The following is a 19032-nucleotide window of genomic DNA, read 5'->3' on the forward strand; positions in this document are numbered from 1 at the left end:
CCCTGACAAAGTATCGCATGATCTTGTTCTGGAAATCTCCAGGAGGTAGCAATAAATATAATAAGACCTCACACAAATCCCTTAGGAATCCTAAAAATAAAAAAAGTAGCTGTAACATTAGAAAACTTAAAATTTCCACCTAATTTTAATACCAGACACATTAAAAAGATAGAAATAAAGTTACTTAGTTTTACTAGCTTATTATTTTAGTAATTAGTACACATAAGTATTTATTAAGAATTCCTGGGCCGGGGATTTAGCTCAGTGGTTCAGGCACCTGCCTCCCAAGTGCAAGGACGCAAGTTCGATTCCCGGTACCAAAAAAAAAAAAAAAGAATTCCTTCACTGTTCTATAAATAACTACTACCCATTAATCAAACTAATTTTTAAATTGTGCTTTTTATTTTTTAGTTTACCACATATTATCATTACACACTAAAAAAAAAGTTCTTTGCGTATCTAAAGATATACCTGTATTTCTTTCAAAGAAAATAATCTCCACTATCTCAGGATGTAAAAACAAAAGAAAAATATACTCTACAGATTTAAGAGAACTGAATTTATATAAATGTACTACATATCACTCTACCTACTTAGCTATTATTGCATAATAGTGTTAATGAAGTGACAAAAACTGTATTTTATAATAAATGTAAAAAGGGAAGAAAAATAAAACAGAAAAAGAAGAAAGAAAAAACAAAGGGAAAAACAAGTTTAGAACATTTTCAAAAATAATTCCCATAACTAAACTAACACTTCCTAGGAATAAAATTAAGTAAAAAATCTTGTTAAGTAAATAATGGACCAAGTAGCAAACACTTAGTTGTAAAAGTGGACAAAGATCTTCAACTAAAACTTGTCTGATCTAACCCACCATAAAAAAGAACAAGTCCATTCAAATCTATAAATTTTATTTGAAGTCATGTAATTATTCTCTTAGAAAATATTCTAGGTTTAACAGTTATACTCTTGAAGTAGAATAAGTCAATAATAAAGCCAGGAGAAAAATAGTAAACATTTAATTATAAAATGTCTGCATTTGCTATATTTTAAAAGAAGGTTAATCTTTAAAGATAACGTTTAAAAATGAAAAAAACTATGGAAACTACTTGTAACAGTTAAACCAAAGTGCAATATTTTCATTATGCTACTTGCTCTATGTAGGAATAATTACACTCTCAGATGTGGTCTGCTAACTTGTCTTTAATCAGTTAATGTCATCAAAAGAGTTATATTAAAAAGAAAACCTTCTTCATCTTTGGGAGAAGTGCACACTAGGTCACGGCAAACCTCCTTTTCCATTTCAACTTCAACTTCAAAGAAGGTATTTATAAGATCTTCTGCTGTACCTGGAAAAGGAAAAGAACAATTCAATATATACAAAGTGATAAAGGAAAATCAACTTTTAAATTCTAATTTTCAAACAAAATAAAGACAATACCTTTCACTTGATCATCTTTCTCTGTTATCCTCTGTTGAGCCTTTCTGAATACTCTTAGGTGCGTGCCAAAATCATCTACAATTCGCGTAGTAAAATAAGGTTGCCAGTCTATTTCTTTTGACCTTATAAGAGACATGTCACAGAAAAGCATATAAAAAAAGTTCATTTTAGTGACTACTGACCCAGCATGGTTATTACAGACTATAAATTTATACTCAGATTCTGTTCACTGATTTTTACATCTTAGATTCAAGACTCAACGTATATTCTACTTCTCTAAGTCAACTACGATAGTATTTGAATTATTTTATGTGCCCAAAATGTACTATCTACATTCTTTTTTTTTCTTTTTATTGAGTTTATTGGTACAATCTAGGTATACAATACAATTACATTCATCACTGGAATTCTGTACCTTTACATAATAGGTCTTGATTCTCATTTTTCCCCCTTGTCCCTGCCCTCCCTTCACCCCCTTCTCCCCTCCCCATTTACAAACACTTTATTTCCATTTTTTCAGTTTCTCATATTTTTTTCCTCTCCCTTATTACCTTTCCCCCACCCTTCCCACTTTCCCTACACCTTTAGCCTTTTACTTCCTATTTCACATTATTAATTATCTCATTAGGATCCTGTGTACTATTATAGTTTTTCACCCCAAAGAAACTATTCGGTATTTCAGTTAAAGAAATCTCTGTATGAACATTAAAAATAGGGAATTCTAAAATAAAACTAAAAAGGAAAGTAGAAGAGAAAAGGCAATGATGTAACATTAAAATAATCCTTAATTCTGGAGATGAAAATGGCCTGAACGTATTACATATTTAGTACGATGTGTTACCCCTGTACACATGGAAAAAAAAATAAAAAAAAAATAAATTAACATTTCTAGACCAATATGGTTGTCCATTTCTGTACAATGCCAACTCAACACAGTAAATTGGGATGACTTTTTTCTACATTCTTAAAATAGGAAAAGAAATTAATTTTCTATATAAATTTGAAATGAGTTTGACCACTGGTATATCACACATTTCTCAACCCAAGATAAAAGTATATAAAGGGATTCAGAATGGGTTTGTTTGCTTGAGTGTTTCTTCTAAATGTGTTCTGAATTCTCCATAGTCTCCTGCTCCATTATACAACTCAAGCTCTCAACAAAAACACAGCATCTGTTTATGAGTCTGACTGGCTCCAGTCACACAAAAAGTATGTGCTTAGTGATATAATAAAATAGTTTCTATATAAAAGATAGCCTTTAGTATATCCATGAAAAAAGTTATTGCTAATTTGATAAAGTTACCTAATACTTTATCTCAAAAGCAACACACCTGAAGAAACACTTCAGTACACCAGTAAAACTGAAACAACAGATAATACAATTACATCTCTCCCTGGGTCAAATAATATTTTTAAATAAATATTTTTTTCAATGATGTTTCTTCAAATAGCACTCCAATCAATTCACCCTTTCTGGAACATACTAAGCTGATAGACGCTAAGGTCTATTCATGATGAAATTAGCAATGGCTACCTGGCAGCATTGGGGGAAACAAAAAAGTACACAATAATTCATGGTAATTACCAACACATGTATAAAAACTAGTGAAGCAGCTAATTAATTACTGTCACTTTTTTTCTTTGTGATACTGGGGATCAAACTCGAGTCCTTGCACTTGAGAAGCAGGTGGCGGAACCACTGAGCTATATCCCCAGCACTTACTGTCACTTTTTGAAAGGAAACTTTAAAGTGGTGATTGCATTGAGAAAATAATAGCTGTTTTTCAAAAAACAGCTATTTACAGTCATTTACTAATATTTATAAAGGCAAGCTATGGTTTGTTACATACATGAAAAGACTAACTGTAAGTACATGAATACAGAAACAAATTAACATATAAAGACACCCCTGAGCTCAAAGATCTGAGGAAGGATTAACATTACTTAGAATATAAAAGCCAAGCACATAACTATATAATCAGGTAACAATGCTTAGCTTCAACATGAAATCTAAATTAAAAAGAAAACCAAGCCATCTTTAAAGTTGTTTCCTTATTTTAAAAAATAAATTCACAATCTGAGTAAGCATCTTTCAAAAATCTTAATATATATATTAAGTCATCCATCCTTGAAAATTCTATAAAAGTAGAATTTATTAACACAGGCCATTAGCTCATTAATCCATAAAAGGTTCATTTCAACAAATTTAGAAGAAAATAGAACAATATTTCAAGCTATTCCTGTTCTATCTCACAGTAAATTCTACTTACTGAAATTTTCAAACAAAATATAATTCACCCCTTTTAGAAGTCAATTCAAACCCATCGCAATTCATTGTAGGGGCTATAATGACACTTGAAATGAATGATATCAACAAGCAAACAGGGTATATAAAAACTATTGTATATCCATAGATTTATATTTTCAATACAGAAATATAACGAAGGTGGAGAAAATGGGTAAACCAATATTCTGTATCTCTACCCAAGGTCATTATTTCTCTTCTTGACTTTCCTCCAATGGCTACATGCAAACCCAAATGAAATCTTAATTCGAAGGAACTTTTCTAAGGAAGTTACAACAACAGTACATCTCTTCCCATTTACAAATAAAATACACAAAGCATTTCTAATACTTTTCAATGAAACTAGAAAAAAATTTTGATGACAGTGAAGTACTTCTTAAAATTATGATGTATGATAAATATGAAATGGAATGTGAACATGAATAAAACCAATTATGTGAGTCACTTTCTTCTGTTGTATTCACAATGTAACATTCAACTGCACCTCCTTACGTAAATTATTTTTAAGTTATGATCACTGTCAGAGACTTTTTTTCATTTTGTTTAAAATATTCCCCATATGATATTTAGTCTAGTAAACCTATGTGGATTGTTACACAATGAATCTTAGTATCAACACTTCCATTTTATTTTTAAACTATCATATCTCAAATTGAAAATAAGGACTTATTTCTTATATGGCATTATGGTTTAGATATAGAACTAAAACTCATGTGCTCAGAGGTGGGGCTTTTGGAAGGTGATTAGGTTCATTTACTAATGAGTTCAGTAGTAGCTGCATGTGCTATTAGGAGGCAGAGCCAGGTCACTAAGAAAGTGACCAGGAAGGGTTTATTACTCTTACTGCCAACATCTCTCCTCTCGCTGCTCCCTGACCACCATGACATAAGCAGCTTTCCTCCACCACTCACTTTCCTGCCTCAGAGCCTGCCACCTATAGACTGAGTCCTCTAAAAACTGTGAGTCAAAATAACTTTTCTTTATGATGTAGGTGTTGAGTATTTTGTCCCAGAAAAGAGAAAGTGACCAGAACATATAGCCAAGAAAATAAGTAATACAATCAACCTTAACCTTAAAAAAATAAAATGTACATTAGGTCACTGAAGCTTATACACCTCAACAAACTAGTTGCAAGAAGGAATTAAGAGGAAACAAATAAAACAGCAATGAAGTCTTAACTAGAGCATAAAAGCAAAGCAAAACCATAAAGCATATTTTCTCTGAGCTTAAAATTCTGCAAGAGCTATCTCGAACACCACTATCCTACTCAACACTGTCCTTACAACCAAGTCTCCCTCATCCACTGTTAGCCATCCCATTTTTCACAAAACAGCTGGAGTTATCCTTTGAAAAAAACAAGAAGAGCACAACATGAGTGTTAAAAACCCTTCGGTATCTTCCCTTTATTCTCAGGGCTAAGTATGAACACACTCTCTCAGACCTTGCATACTTGTACCCAAGCTTATTTCCTCTTCTTCTTCTTCCTCCTCCTCATTCATCTATTTCAACCCCTTCCTCCCTCTCTACAGACACACATGCTTTCTTTCAATTTCTCAAACTAAAATACACCTCTTCTTACCTAATTGCCTCTGCCAAGTTTGCTCAGCCCTACCCACTCTCCAGGAATTTCCCTTTTTCTCCCACATTCACCTGAAAAGTCCCACTTATACTTCAGAGTGTATCTAAAATAACACTTAGTTAGATATAGCAGCCGTCATGACTCCCACCCTCTCTACTCTTCCTTAGGGCTAGACTATTCCACTATTCACTTGACTTGGACTGACTGTCCAGTTTTATTTTTTAATATTCCAAATTTTCACTTTTTATAGCACTTAATACCTGAAACAAATACTTACACTGTTAGAAATTTTTAAAATCTCAGGAAGGCATGGCCTTTGTTTTACCCTACTGTGTCTTGTTTTATTCACAGTTGCATCCCCAGTGCTAAGTAATATGCTGAACACTAGATACACTCAATACATACTGATTTATTGATTCCTCTCAGGGCGCAAGCACTCTTCAGCAAGCGCTTGGAAAATGGCTATAAGAGGTACAATAGAACAGTTGATTCTATACTTCAAGTTCTAAAATAGCGCATGTACTAAATAAAAGCTCTTTTGCCCCATTTAATACTAATCCTGAGAAAAGTAACATCACAAATATATGGGCTGAGATTGGAATTACATAAATTGTTTCAATTATGCCATCTTTTCTAAGCAGAGTACAGCTCCTCATTAGCAACACAGAACACCACCAGAATCAATTAAGTATTTCTGTAAAGACCAATGGACTGACACAAATGTCCTTGATTTGAATAAAAGAACCAGCAATTCATTAGCTATGAAATTCTGCAAGACACATCACTTCCCAGGGTTTATTTTCTCTAAGGACACTTGCTGCCTTTTATCTATGATTACATCAAATACAAGAGAACACACACACAGAGTGTGTACAAAACTGGTAATTAACTGATCAATGGGAAAACATCTGATCAAAAGAGTTATGAAAACATTTCATTTAAACTTAATTATATATAAATCAACAAAAGATTAAGACTGTTTTGCTGAGCAGTACTAATATGCCTTTTATCTTGTACAAACCACAAACTGCTTACACAATGTGAAAATTTCTTTAAAATAGCAGGACAACTAAAGACATATGTGAACAAATCTGAATGTATGGCCTTTTAAGATTTTCTCATAACCTTTTATAGTTGTATTTTGTACACTTAATTCAACTATAATCTTCAAATAGCTTTGAGTAATTCTAAAGCAAGTGACTTGGTATTCATAGAAATATCCTGCCATATTCATAATTCTTTTAAAGTTAGCAGTTAAATTGTGATGATAATGAAAGGTGTAACTGGGAATACAGAGGTTTACAAATACAACTTTTAACATAGTTGACTATCTTTTCTCTGCTAAATCACCTACGCTCAAGTCACACCACAGACTAAGAAAATAGATTCTCTGAGGTAGGGCCCACACATCACACTACTAAATTTGTATAAGCTTATAACTCAAAAGAAGGGAACAGAAGTGGACAGTGGCAAAACTAAGCAGTCTAGCAGCCTACATACAAAGAGACTGGAAAATACTGGCTAACTAAACATTAATTAAGAGAGCTGTACAGAATAATAGTAATTCTGTAATAGTACAGAATTGCTACTATTTTTAAAAAAAGTTGAAATTTCTATTGAAGGAAACAGAAATAAGTAGAGATATAAATAGGCTTCATTAAGGAGGCTGCACTTAAATCTTGAATGAACAGTACTATATCGGAGGAAAAGGATAAAGGAATGAGCATGGCAGACATATGCAAGGGTCATCTTGTAGACTTGCCTGACCAGAGAAGAGGGTGACCATTTGGCAGTAAAGGTAATCTTCACACTCATGGCAGAATACTTTCCTGGAAAAGGTGCCTTATGTCAAAATGATAAAAATAAAAGCTAATTTTCTCATAGAAACAGTCCTATAAAAATGTTATTTTCTTTATGCCACATTTTTTTTCACAAAAATGACTAAGACCTTATCTAAAAACAGTGAGAATACCAATGCAGTACAGTGATGGTGGTCCTTTTAGAGCTTTCATAGAGACAAACAGCCTGCTGCAGCACACATGACACAGGCTTGCCACCACTGGTATACTACACACACACACACACACACACACAACAAAGAATTTTTAAAAGGTGTATTAATCATGTCAAAAATAAAATAACCAACCACAAAAAATACTTTAGTATGTATCCATCTTGCATATCTACTATGAAAAGACACAAAACTTTTAAAAATGATAAATACGAAACAATTCTTACTTTTTCTGAGTAATTTCAACAAGTATCTTTGGGATGATTTTAAGCAAGTTGTAACTTACGAAAAGAAAAAGTCTTCCTTCTTCCTCAAGCAACTAAATCAGATTCTAACTCCCGCTCATAATTTAGTATGAGAAAGGATATAATCTTTGAAAATACACAACTATTTGTTTCAATCCTTCAGTAATTTCAAGAGTCCTTGAAAGATTACTTAACAGTCTAAAAGTGAATTTGAAAATCTTAAAAGTACAGAATTGTAAGTTTAATCCTAAATACACTAAATCAAATTTCCCTTTTAAACCTTAATTCATTTATAAATACTATATGTTATAATTACAATCTGTCAAGTATAATCCTTCATTATTTAAGTTTAATTATTAATACTGATTAAAATAATTTTTTTCACAAGTTTTCATTATATTTACTATTACTCTCTAACATAATCTTCAAAAATATATGGAGAAGTCATTCTTTAGTAAGAGCTATACTAGCAACCACACAGGAAATAAGTCTCACTATTTCCTAGCTACAAATATATCTGGTCCCATTCCCTTGACTGTACCCCCTCCCAGTTGTGTATGAAGTGGAAGAATTTTTGTGCAACTCTATTTCCATGTTCAGTGCTAAAATATGAACTAATAGGCTTCTTATGCTTTTGATATTCAATATTAAAAACAACAATTTGATTAATAAAAATATTTTTATTAAAGTTTCACTGATACAAGCCATCAAGAAATCATCAAGAAAAGATAAATCTAATAAGTGTCTTTTATGTTAGAAATGAAGCATTCTGGCCAAATAGAAATACACATTAAAAATTAAAAATAAATTTTATTATCCTACTTTTAAGACTCCTACTAGTAAAACAAATTGATCAGAGGAGTATTTTAATCCCAAATAACTATAGTTTATTATAGAACAAACTATAATTAGCTGCCTCATATGCTTTTAAAATAACTTACTAAATTATATTCAAAATATGGAGTGTGGTGTAATAGTTGGTGACATTTTTGAGAGAAGACAGACTGAAAACAAACAAATCAAGATCCATATTAACTTAAACAGAGAATCTTCGTGTTTTAGAATGTAAAGAGCATTCAAATAATTACCAGAGATCTAATTCAGAGTCACATCTTAAACTACATATTCCAGGTGACAAAGACAGACTAAAGTTTCATTAAACAAATCAAGGTTCCTAACTTTCCAATCAGTGTTTTCTCTACTCCACCTTAACAAAACCTTATTTACAAAAGTTTAAGTTAAATTGGTAAAAACAGAAAAAGACACAGGGTTTTATATAACCATATTTAAGGAAAAGATATTCAGGTATTTAGTTAATATCTCTAAGGAAAAGATACTATATAAGAAATCTAGTGCTACATCCTGTGGTCCAACACTTCCAGAAAGTCAAAGATCTAGATAGATTAAAGGACTTGAATCTCAGAATATAATGAACAAATTATACAGAGGAACACACACAAAGTACTTTTATCATTTCAAGAGTTAAGCATAAAGAAAAAGAGCAACAATTTTCAATCAAGCTATAAAAGGAAAAAGAAGAATAATAACCTGAGGCTGTGGAAGCATCCTCTAAAACACAACGTCAAAGTATTAAAAAATTAATCTCATGGGCCAGGAATTTAGCTCAGTGGTTCCGCCACATGCCTTGCAAGCACAAGGTCCCGAGTTCAATTCCCAGGACCAAAAAAAAAAAAGAAAATAAAAGAAAAAAAAAAAACTTTTAGTAAAATTTATCCAAGGGCCATAAGTTCAATTCCCAGTACTGGAAAAAAACATTGCCCAACAAATGAAACATTCAGAACCAACAGAGATGCACATTTAAGTTTTATAGAAAAAAAATAACATGTAAATCACAAATGGAGAAATCTATAAAGATTTCTGATATTAATATTCATTATACTATCAGGTACAAAGCGATTAAGTATCCATTTCACTATCACTCACCAAATATAGGTAAGCGCTAACTATACAAAACACATTATCATAAGTTTAGCTTCAGAAACTCATTTATCAATTATAGAGATTCCATCTCAAAATATAAAGACTAGGGACGTAGCTCAGTGCTCTCCAGGTTAAATTAAAAAAAAAAAAAAAAAGGGAAGAAAGGAAGGAAAACAAAACAACACAACACAAAAGACAACTTATACCTGAGTTCATAACATCAAGACCAGAAAAGACAAAAGGCAATTTTTTAAAGTAGTCATCATGTGCATCTTTATTGCTGATTAGCAAATGTTCTTATCTATCTCGGGCTATAAAATGATAAATACCATTTTATAACATTTTTTAATTTTCTGAATTAGCTATATCAGCCATAAACCCACAATCCAAAGATCACTATAAATGCACATCTAGGTACAAAGTTTATGCCACTGAAATAATGTATCATATACTACATTTTATGGGTTTCATTCTAATGTATTTCCTATTATTTAATACTGCTTAAGGACTTTAATAGTCACAAAAAATGCATTCCTAGGATCACTAGTCTTTTTTCAAAAGAGACAAATAACAACTATTTTAGGCAACCCCACAAGCCACATTGTCATAACTAGTCAACTCTACCATTAGAACACAAAAGCAGTTATGAATAAAATGCAAAGAAATAAGTATGTCTGTCCAATAAAACTATATTTACATAAACAGGCAATAGTACACTCAACAATAAAACGACAATTTAAAAATGGAGAAAGCATTTGAACAGTCATTTTTTTTAAAGTGCTCAATCATATTAGCATTATCCACAGGATCCATACAATGGAAATAATAAATGCCCATCAACTGATGAACAGATAAACAAAATATGGTATATCTATACAATGAATATTACACAACAATAAAATAAACACTAATGCATGCTGCAACATGGATGAACCTCAAAAACATGCTAAATCAAGAGACCTGTCAAAGAAGACCATACACTATTTAATTCATATAAAATGCCCAGAAGAAGCAAAGTTGATTAAATCCGAACACAAACTTGATGGTTCTCAATCTCTTTTGAGTTTGTAAGTCTGTTTTAAAAATCAAATCTATGAAATGAGAACCAAGACCTGTCATGTAAAGGTACAAGATCCCAATAATGAATGTAAATGTACTGTATACCTAACATGTACCAATAAACTCAATAAAAAAAAAAATCAAATCTATGGAAGCACTCAATGGCAGGGAGAATGTTTTGTGTACATTTTCAGATTTGTAGGCCCCTGATTAAAAGCCCTATTCAACACTGTGAGTTGAAGACAGGTAGTAATGTGCCTGTCGCTTTTCACAATGTGTCTCAGACAGCATAGAAAAAATATTTTAAAAGTATCTGAATGACTGGAAACAGAATTTTCTTGAGATCAGCAGTAGAAACAGTAATGGAGGTCCCAGTGAGACACATAATTTTATACGAATAGAAAAGGGCAAGACAGGAAAGTCATTTACACAGAAGGCACAAACCAACAAATATTTAATGAATCTCACTGTAGGCTAAGAGCTTTACTTGATATTGTTTTTTAGCCTCAAAGCCTTTAAAGAAGTTATTACCAGTTTTCGGTTTGCCAAAAACTCAAAGCCAATGGCCAACCAAAAATATAAATTCAGATAAATCTAAGTTGGATGAACTCTGGCTTTCCAGGTAATCACCCAAATAGTACATCTGGTAGCACAGACTATTAAAGAAAAGAAAAGAAAAAAATATGAGATGAAAAGAAAAGGTGATTGGGGATTAAAAGCAACGAGATCACAGGAGGAAGAGCAGGAACTGAGATTAATAACCTAGCCCATAATACAGCAGCCAGCTGGTGGGAAAGGAACACCAGGCTCTCAGACACACTCACATTTCACTCTAGCTCTAACTCACTGGTCAACCCCAAACTAACCAGGTAACCTTTCTGGACATTAGCTACCTCATCTATGAAATCATGATTGTTGGATGGCATCTTTATGCCATTTTTAAATTCCTTCACAATTCTCACACTAGCACACATATTATTTTTGTTTCACCTAAATGAGCAGAAACTTTGTTTCACTCACTGCTGTAACCCCAACACCTGGCTGGTACAAAGTAGGCTCAAAACAGTAGTTGAGTAAAAATATGAATTTGGTCCAACAACAAACCTCTGAGGGATGCAAATAAGGCAGATATTATCATACTTACTTTACATATGGGGAAAACCATTTTCAAAGACTTTAAAATATTTACTCCATAATACTTGGTTCCACAGCTAAGTGACAGATCCAGAATACAAATTTAAGTAGTCAAATTACTAATTTAAATATCTTTCCAGGTCTAAATTTTGTTACATTTTAAATCACTTTGAACGAATGAATTCTTATTACTACTCCTTTCTGTGAAAAATAATCATTACGATAGTGTTATCATACAATGCAATTAATGACTCATTATTTAGGAGACCTATCTGAAAAGAAATAACATTCAAAAATGGTGAATATGAGATACAAGAGATAAAATCCAAGATTTAATATTTTGTATGTTTCAAAGTGACTCCATCTGTAACTCTTATTGGCTACTTTGCAAAGGCTTGGTCCTTACTGTAATAAATGCAAATTTATTTCTATAATTAAGTGTACTTGCAGTTCAAACCATAAAGCTTACACAGTGTCCCTTGATGACCTGAGGATGAGAAATATATTCCATTGCTCTCTCTCCCAGACCCCAATTTAAAGTTTCAGGATCAATTAAGTTATAGAGGAAAAGTCCTGACAAAGTGGTGTAAGATGAAAATATGTGGGCACAAAGAACAGAAACAGCACTAAGGCAAAGCTCTATTCTCACAGACTCTCCAACTCATAAATTATATTCATTCTAACAATCTAAATGGAAAGGACGAGAGGTTGGTTGGAGACAAATTTGAGAACATATACCTCAAGAACACAGGCTAGTAGAGAAAACTTTGTTGTGTATTGGACAGTAAAATCAAGGGTACAAACTTCTCCAAACCAAATCCTTTCTTTCAAAAAATAATTTCTGGAGCACCTCTCTTCCCTTTCATTTAACACTGCCATTAAATGGCTTTCATATACACACACAAAAATCAAAGTCAATATTAACTTTGATACACATGAAATGGCTCTCTCCCTCTCCCCTTAATCAAGTAGTATAAGCACAAAGGTATTTGCCAGAATATTTTTATCATATGGGAAGCCGTACATATTTGGTATATGCAAAGTGAGGATTTTAGCATATTTCAACAAGAAGCCAGCTTACAACCAACTAATCAAATATACATCTTTTCTTAAAAACAAACAAACAAACAAAAACTGAATAGTCTTCATGGATTTATATTCCTTTGGTTTCTTCTCTTCTCATGAGGACTTTCACTAGGTAGGCGAGAACAGTTAAACTGAAACTGCAGTGAGGAAGAGTAGTTACACCAAAACTGATCTATTCCACAGCACCCTAATAAAGTAAGAATATCTACAGAAGGGGGTGAGGTTTTACTAAGTGGAGTAAAAATTTGAAAATCGCCTATCTAGGCCTTGTATGCAAAAAACTGATAGAAAGCAAGGCTTCATCAAGACAAATTTCATAAAAACCTCAAGACTAGGATTTCAAGTTTGTAAGGGTCCAGTTCTGAAATTTGGAAGTTCACACAATATAATATTCAACTTACCTTTTAATTAACAACCCTTTCCCCAATTTAAAAGGTACTTTCCCTATTGGAATAAAGAGCATAAATACAATGCAGCAACCTTACCTAGTAGCAAACTGAATGAGTGCATTTTGAAGAGTTTGCCTAATTTCAAGAAGAAAAGATTCATCATCACTTAGTGTATAATACCAGTACTGGACATAATCTCTCAAGGAAAACTGGATAACCTATAATAAAAATATTGGAAAAATTATAACTTGTTAGGATTCAGAAAAAAACTGGCAAATTAAAAGCACAGATGAATATTAGCCAACTTATACATTCATTTCATCTTAAATTGCAGTAGTAAATACCTGCCTTCATTATAAAAACATCAATATGCTAAAAGCTATTATTACAAATTTTTTTTAAATTTTTCTGGTATCCCAACTCATTCACTGACCAAACCTTTTAAACATTAAAACATTACCAATGGCCAAAACCAACAGAAATTCAGGTAAAGAAAGTTTAGAGGAAAAAAATAAATGCTCAGTTCTGTGCATTTAAAAAGAGTTTTAAGGGGCCAGGGATTTAGCTCAGTTGTGCCACACCTGCCTCACAAGCACAAAGTCCTGAGTTCGATCCCAGGTACCACTGAATAAATAAATAATTAATTAATTTTAAAAATACAAAGAGTTTTAACCAGCTGATGAAGATACAAAATAATGCTAATGGACACTAATTTTCAAAACAAAATTTTTCAAAGATCATACCAAAAGATCTTTTGGAGTCTTAACTATAAAAATAATAGTTCATTTAATTCTTCTACTTTTAATATAGCCAACAGTGTTCAGTTAGTCTATAAATAGCAACTAATACATTCAATGTATAACTTCTACAAATTGGATAAAATATAGGTTTACTTATGAAAATAAGTATTAAAATTGTGAAATACACATTAATTACAATGATCATATAATCAAACATTATCAAAAAAAATTTTGTGGAGGAAAAGATCTGATTACAATTTTCAGGCACTTTTTAATCAAACCAAGTATTTCCATTAAAAAAAAATTTAAAAACTAACAAAAAGAGAGTCTGATTTGTTCAACCACTAAGCTTATTCATCAGCAAATTATAATTTTATACTTTAATGATAAAATTATGAGAAACATCATCAAATGTCACCAAAACTGTTTCTAAATGCATTTTTAATCAAAAGGGTTTTATATTAAATGAACCATCTCATTAGAGGTGCTTAGAACTTAAGACAGCAAGGGCATGCTTGTACTTCAGGCTGAGGCAGGAAGATCACACAGGTCCATGAGTTCAACATCATCCTTAAATGAATAAATGAATGAATGAACAAACAAATGAACAAATAAATGAGGCAGCACCTTGAAGTACAAAATCCAAGAACAGCATTATCATAAAATTTCACCAGAATATTTAAATAGCAAAAAGGTGTATCTTAGTATTATCAAAAGAAATATTCTTGGCACACAATATATGAAATTCAAATACCACATACTGAAACTCACTTGCTGGAGAGGCTCATCAATTATACTGGCACCCGTTAATCTTCGATCAATCTTAATAGTCCTGGCTTCCCGTTTCATTTCTTCTAAGCACTTAAAGAAAACCATAACATTTTACTGAGCAGTTTGATTTAAAAATCTTACCAGTTTCCTTCAAATCGAATACTCATTTTAACTTCCCTTCACTATTCTTGTCAATATAAAAATACCTTTTGAAACTAACATAAACCAAACATGATTTTTCAAGTTAACAAAACTAGACACTTAGAAAACAAAAATCTATACTACCTTCAAAAATGTAGTCAAATAAGTAGATATTATTTAGGATGTGAGAAAATTTAAAAGGTACATGTACACTGTTGCCATATTAAATGAAACTTCAAACACATAAAGTGAGTGCTTCAGGTGAATCAAATCAGTAACTGTCTTTACTGGACCCTGTTCCTCTTCTACCACTGGAGGGATTCTAGAAGCCACTGTACTGCAACCACAGCAGGTGACAGCTCCATGTGTGCTACTGTCACTGAGGATCTTATAGGCGGACAAGATACAGAGGGATAAGACAGTCATTGATGAGCCTGAGTCTGTGTAGGCCTAGTTTAATATAGGTGTTTATACTTTTCTGTTTGTGTTTTAAATTAAGTATTATTTCAAAAGAGTCTCTGAAAGATTAAAAAGTTTATAAAGTAAAAAGGTCATGGTAACCTAAGTTAATTTATCACTGAAGAAATAAAAATATATTTCATAAATTTAGTGTAGCCAAAGTGTACAGTATTTATAGACTACAGCAGGGGTACAGCACATTCTAGACTTTCACATTCAGTCACCACTCACTCACTCACTCACTGACTCACCCAGAGTAAATTCCAATCCTGCAACCTCCATCTTTGGCAAATGCCCTATATAGGTATGCCACTTTTTATCTTTCAGGCTCTATTTTCCATGTTTAGATATGCTTAGAAGCACAAATATTTACCATTTTGTTACAATGGCCACTGAATTCAATACAGTCACATACTAGATACACAGGTTTGCAGTCTAGGTGGGATAAGCCAGACTATACAGACTAGGTGGATAGTGGGTTATACCATCGAGGTTTATGTATGTGTAACCAGTTGTGTCTACACATCGATGAAAGCACCGGGAGATGCGTTTCTTAGAACACATCAAAATAATGTATGACTACATGTAAAATATATGCTTCAAGTCATAACATAAAACCTCTAAGATTTTCTTCATAAACATAGAGATATAATCAGTCTTTACTATGATTTATTACTGTTTAGGATCTTAATCAAAATATTTCCTGTTATGCTATGTGTCACTCAAATAAATGTACAATATAGATGGCTAAGAAATGTTTTCCCAAAAAAGGCCTACTCCCTCAGGCTTGGAAGCAAACCCAAAGAATAAATATTAGCAGAAGTTCTAAAGAGAGAAAAAAGTTTCAGATTATTCGACAAGTTGAATTATAGAACATTAGTTTATCAATATAGAAGTCAATAGGATGGAGTGACTACAATGCAAGACAATATTTAAGCAACCTACCTCTGTATCTCTTTTATCTTCATATATGATGGGATATTAAAGCCCCTCCATCAACAACGGGTCATTTGTTCTCTTCATATCAGACAAAACAATCCATCATCCCACAATAAGAACTGAAGATATTACATATTTGAAGCCAAATTCCAATTTTACTTATAAAATCTGATACTTTAAAAAAGGCATCATTCCAGATGATAAAAATCAGGCCTCAATTATTTTAAAAAGATATATATCAAGGTGAATTTTTAAAGTATATGTTTTCTATGTATGAGCAGAAAATTTCCCATCAATTTACAATGAATATTATTAGTGAATAACAGAAAAGTGTGTCAAGACATATACGGATGAACACATCACACTATCACTGCAAAGAGATGAATGTTGAAGTTTCACATTTCATTGCACTACTTACCTTAGGAACCCCAGATGATGTTGGAGGAAGAAATGAGTGTTCACACTGCTCTAGGTACTTTTCTGAGTTTGTTTTTCCAAACAGGAGAGTAACCACTAAACCCCTAGAAAGGAAAATTATTTATAGATATGAAAATAAAATATAATATTTCTGTAATTTTATACATCTACTACTTGGCATATTTTTCATATTTTATAGCTTTTTGTTCACTAAAAACTTCATTCTGTAACTTTGGAAAAGCATGAAATTGACAGATTATGTTCTGAAGTTTGAAACAACTAATAATATTTTATGAATTATATAATGCCTTTCAAAGTTCTAATCTTTTCAATTTTTTTTTTTGGCTTTTGAGACAGGGTCTCACTATGTAGTTGAAACTGACCTGGAACTCACTATGTAGCCCAGGCTGGTCTCAAACTCACAGCGATCCTCCTGCTTCAACCTCCCGAGTGCTGGGATTACAGACATGTGCCACCACGCCCGGCTAATCTTTTCAATTTTTAAACCTTAGAAAAACTAGCCCTCAATAAATAATAAATAGACTAGCTAGTAATAAGGATAATAAAAATGACATCTAAATCTGTAGTTAAATAATCCAATTCTATAATTCTGTTAACTAATGTATTACTAACATAACAAGTTACTGTGGCTACAGAATAAACAAAGGCTGTCAATAGAAAATGATCAAATTCATGAATTGTTTTAAAATAAGGCTGGGGGTCAGGGATCTAGCTCAGTGGTTCCGCCACCTGCCTCGAATGTGGAAAGTCCCGAGTTTGATCCCCAAAAATAAAAATAAGTAAAATAAGGCTGGAATTGAGAAAATAAATATAAACATATTTCCAAAGCTTAACTGTTTTTTTTAACAAGGAATTAGATACTACTTTAGACCTACTACTAATATTAACTAAATGTTAACTATTGACTAAATGTTACGACTATTTCCTATATATAAAAGTTGCCAATAAACTGAAGCTCTGGAACGAAGAAAATTAAACTTTCATCGTACAATAAGTGCATATTAATCTTACAATGATTCAAAGACTCCACTGACCAAAAAAGAACAGTGAAATACTAAATGGACAAAAAGGAAGAAGATTCTCAAGGTCTTCTGCTTTCTGCCATTACCTGACATTTCAGTGATGTTCATGTTCAAAAACCATGAAAACACAGATAAAGTCACATTAATTCATGTAATTAATTCTAGAATTTTGGTTAAGAGGCTGACTTCAGAATAATCAGTACATTTCACCTATCTCTGATTTATCTGATTATTACTATTGAGATTCAAGTTGGCCCTTTATTTGTTTTATCTGGTTATTAAGCATATTCAAAAAAAACAAAATACTTAAATGTCATCATGAAATAGACTGATGAAACATTAACCTGTGCTCATAATACCACAGCAGGAAGGCATTCAAGGCACAATTAAAAGTTACAAAGTTCCTAGTAGTTTGTTGTGAATTTAAGCACAAAAGGTGCTAGCAATGATTACATAACTCCAAAATATAAAAGAATGCCATAGCCATGATAAAGTATGACACTATTCCACAATAAAAACAAAACATTTTTCTTTCTAAAGTTTTCTTTACATTAAAAAATAAGGGATAAAGGCCGGGATTTAGCTCAGCAGTTTGGTAGCCTGCCTTGCAAGCCCAAGGACCCAAGTTCAACCCGGTCGCCTTTTTTTTTTTTTCTTGTACCAGGGATCAAACTCGGGTCCTTGTGCTTGTGAGGATGGTGCTGGAACCACTGAGCTAAATCCCTGGCCCAAGGATTAGTTTTGTTTTTTGTGTGTGTTTTTTGTTTTTTATTGAGTTTATTGGTACATTTTAGGTATACAGTACAGTTACATTCATTATTGGGATCTTGTACCTCTACATGACAAGTCTTGGTTCTCATTTTTTCCCCTTGTCCCTGCCCTCCCCTTCACCCCCTCCTCCCCTCCCCAGTTACAAACATTTTATTTCCATTTTTTCATTTTCTCATATTTTTTTCTTTTCCCTTATTACCTTTCCCCTACCCTTCCTACTTTCCCTACACCTTTAGCCCTTTTCTTCCTAGTTCACATTGTCAATTCCAAGGATTAGTTTTGACTACAAAAGTATACACTATCACCAGGCATGGTGGAGCATGCCTGCAATCCTAGGACTTGGGAGGCTGGCTGAGGCAGGAGGATCGTGGTGAGTTTAAGACCAGCCTGGGCTATGTAGTGAGTTCAAGTTCAATCTCAACTTGGGCCGGCGAGTTGGCTCAGTGGTTATGCTGCCTGCCTTGCAAGCACAAGGGCCCAAATTCGATCCCCAGTTACACACACACACACACACACAAGTTCAGTCTCAACTACATAGTGAGAGACCCTGTCCAAAAAAAA

At 32.7% G+C, this 19032-nt stretch overlaps 1 protein-coding gene across 2 annotated transcripts in view; it reads right to left on the minus strand.

The window, feature by feature from the left end:
• The window catches only part of Snx13 (sorting nexin 13), a 120436-nt gene that overhangs the window by 60478 nt on the left and 40926 nt on the right, over window positions 1–19032 (minus strand). The window contains exons 3-8 of one of the 2 annotated variants that reach the window (XM_010643332.3): window positions 16659–16761; window positions 14702–14791; window positions 13287–13408; window positions 1442–1563; window positions 1248–1349; window positions 2–90 (exon numbers count right to left, since the gene is read on the minus strand). In XM_010643332.3, the coding sequence (XP_010641634.2) occupies window positions 2–90; window positions 1248–1349; window positions 1442–1563; window positions 13287–13408; window positions 14702–14791; window positions 16659–16761 (628 nt within the window). Of the gene's footprint in view, window position 1; window positions 91–1247; window positions 1350–1441; window positions 1564–7087; window positions 7155–13286; window positions 13409–14701; window positions 14792–16658; window positions 16762–19032 lie in introns of those variants that run through there. The other variant, XM_033757088.1, reaches the window with a different exon arrangement.

The sequence above is a fragment of the Fukomys damarensis genome, unplaced genomic scaffold, assembly GCF_012274545.1.
Source record: "Fukomys damarensis isolate Sample0158 unplaced genomic scaffold, DMR_v1.0_HiC HiC_scaffold_4, whole genome shotgun sequence".
In the NCBI taxonomy this organism is placed as follows: domain Eukaryota; kingdom Metazoa; phylum Chordata; class Mammalia; order Rodentia; family Bathyergidae; genus Fukomys; species Fukomys damarensis.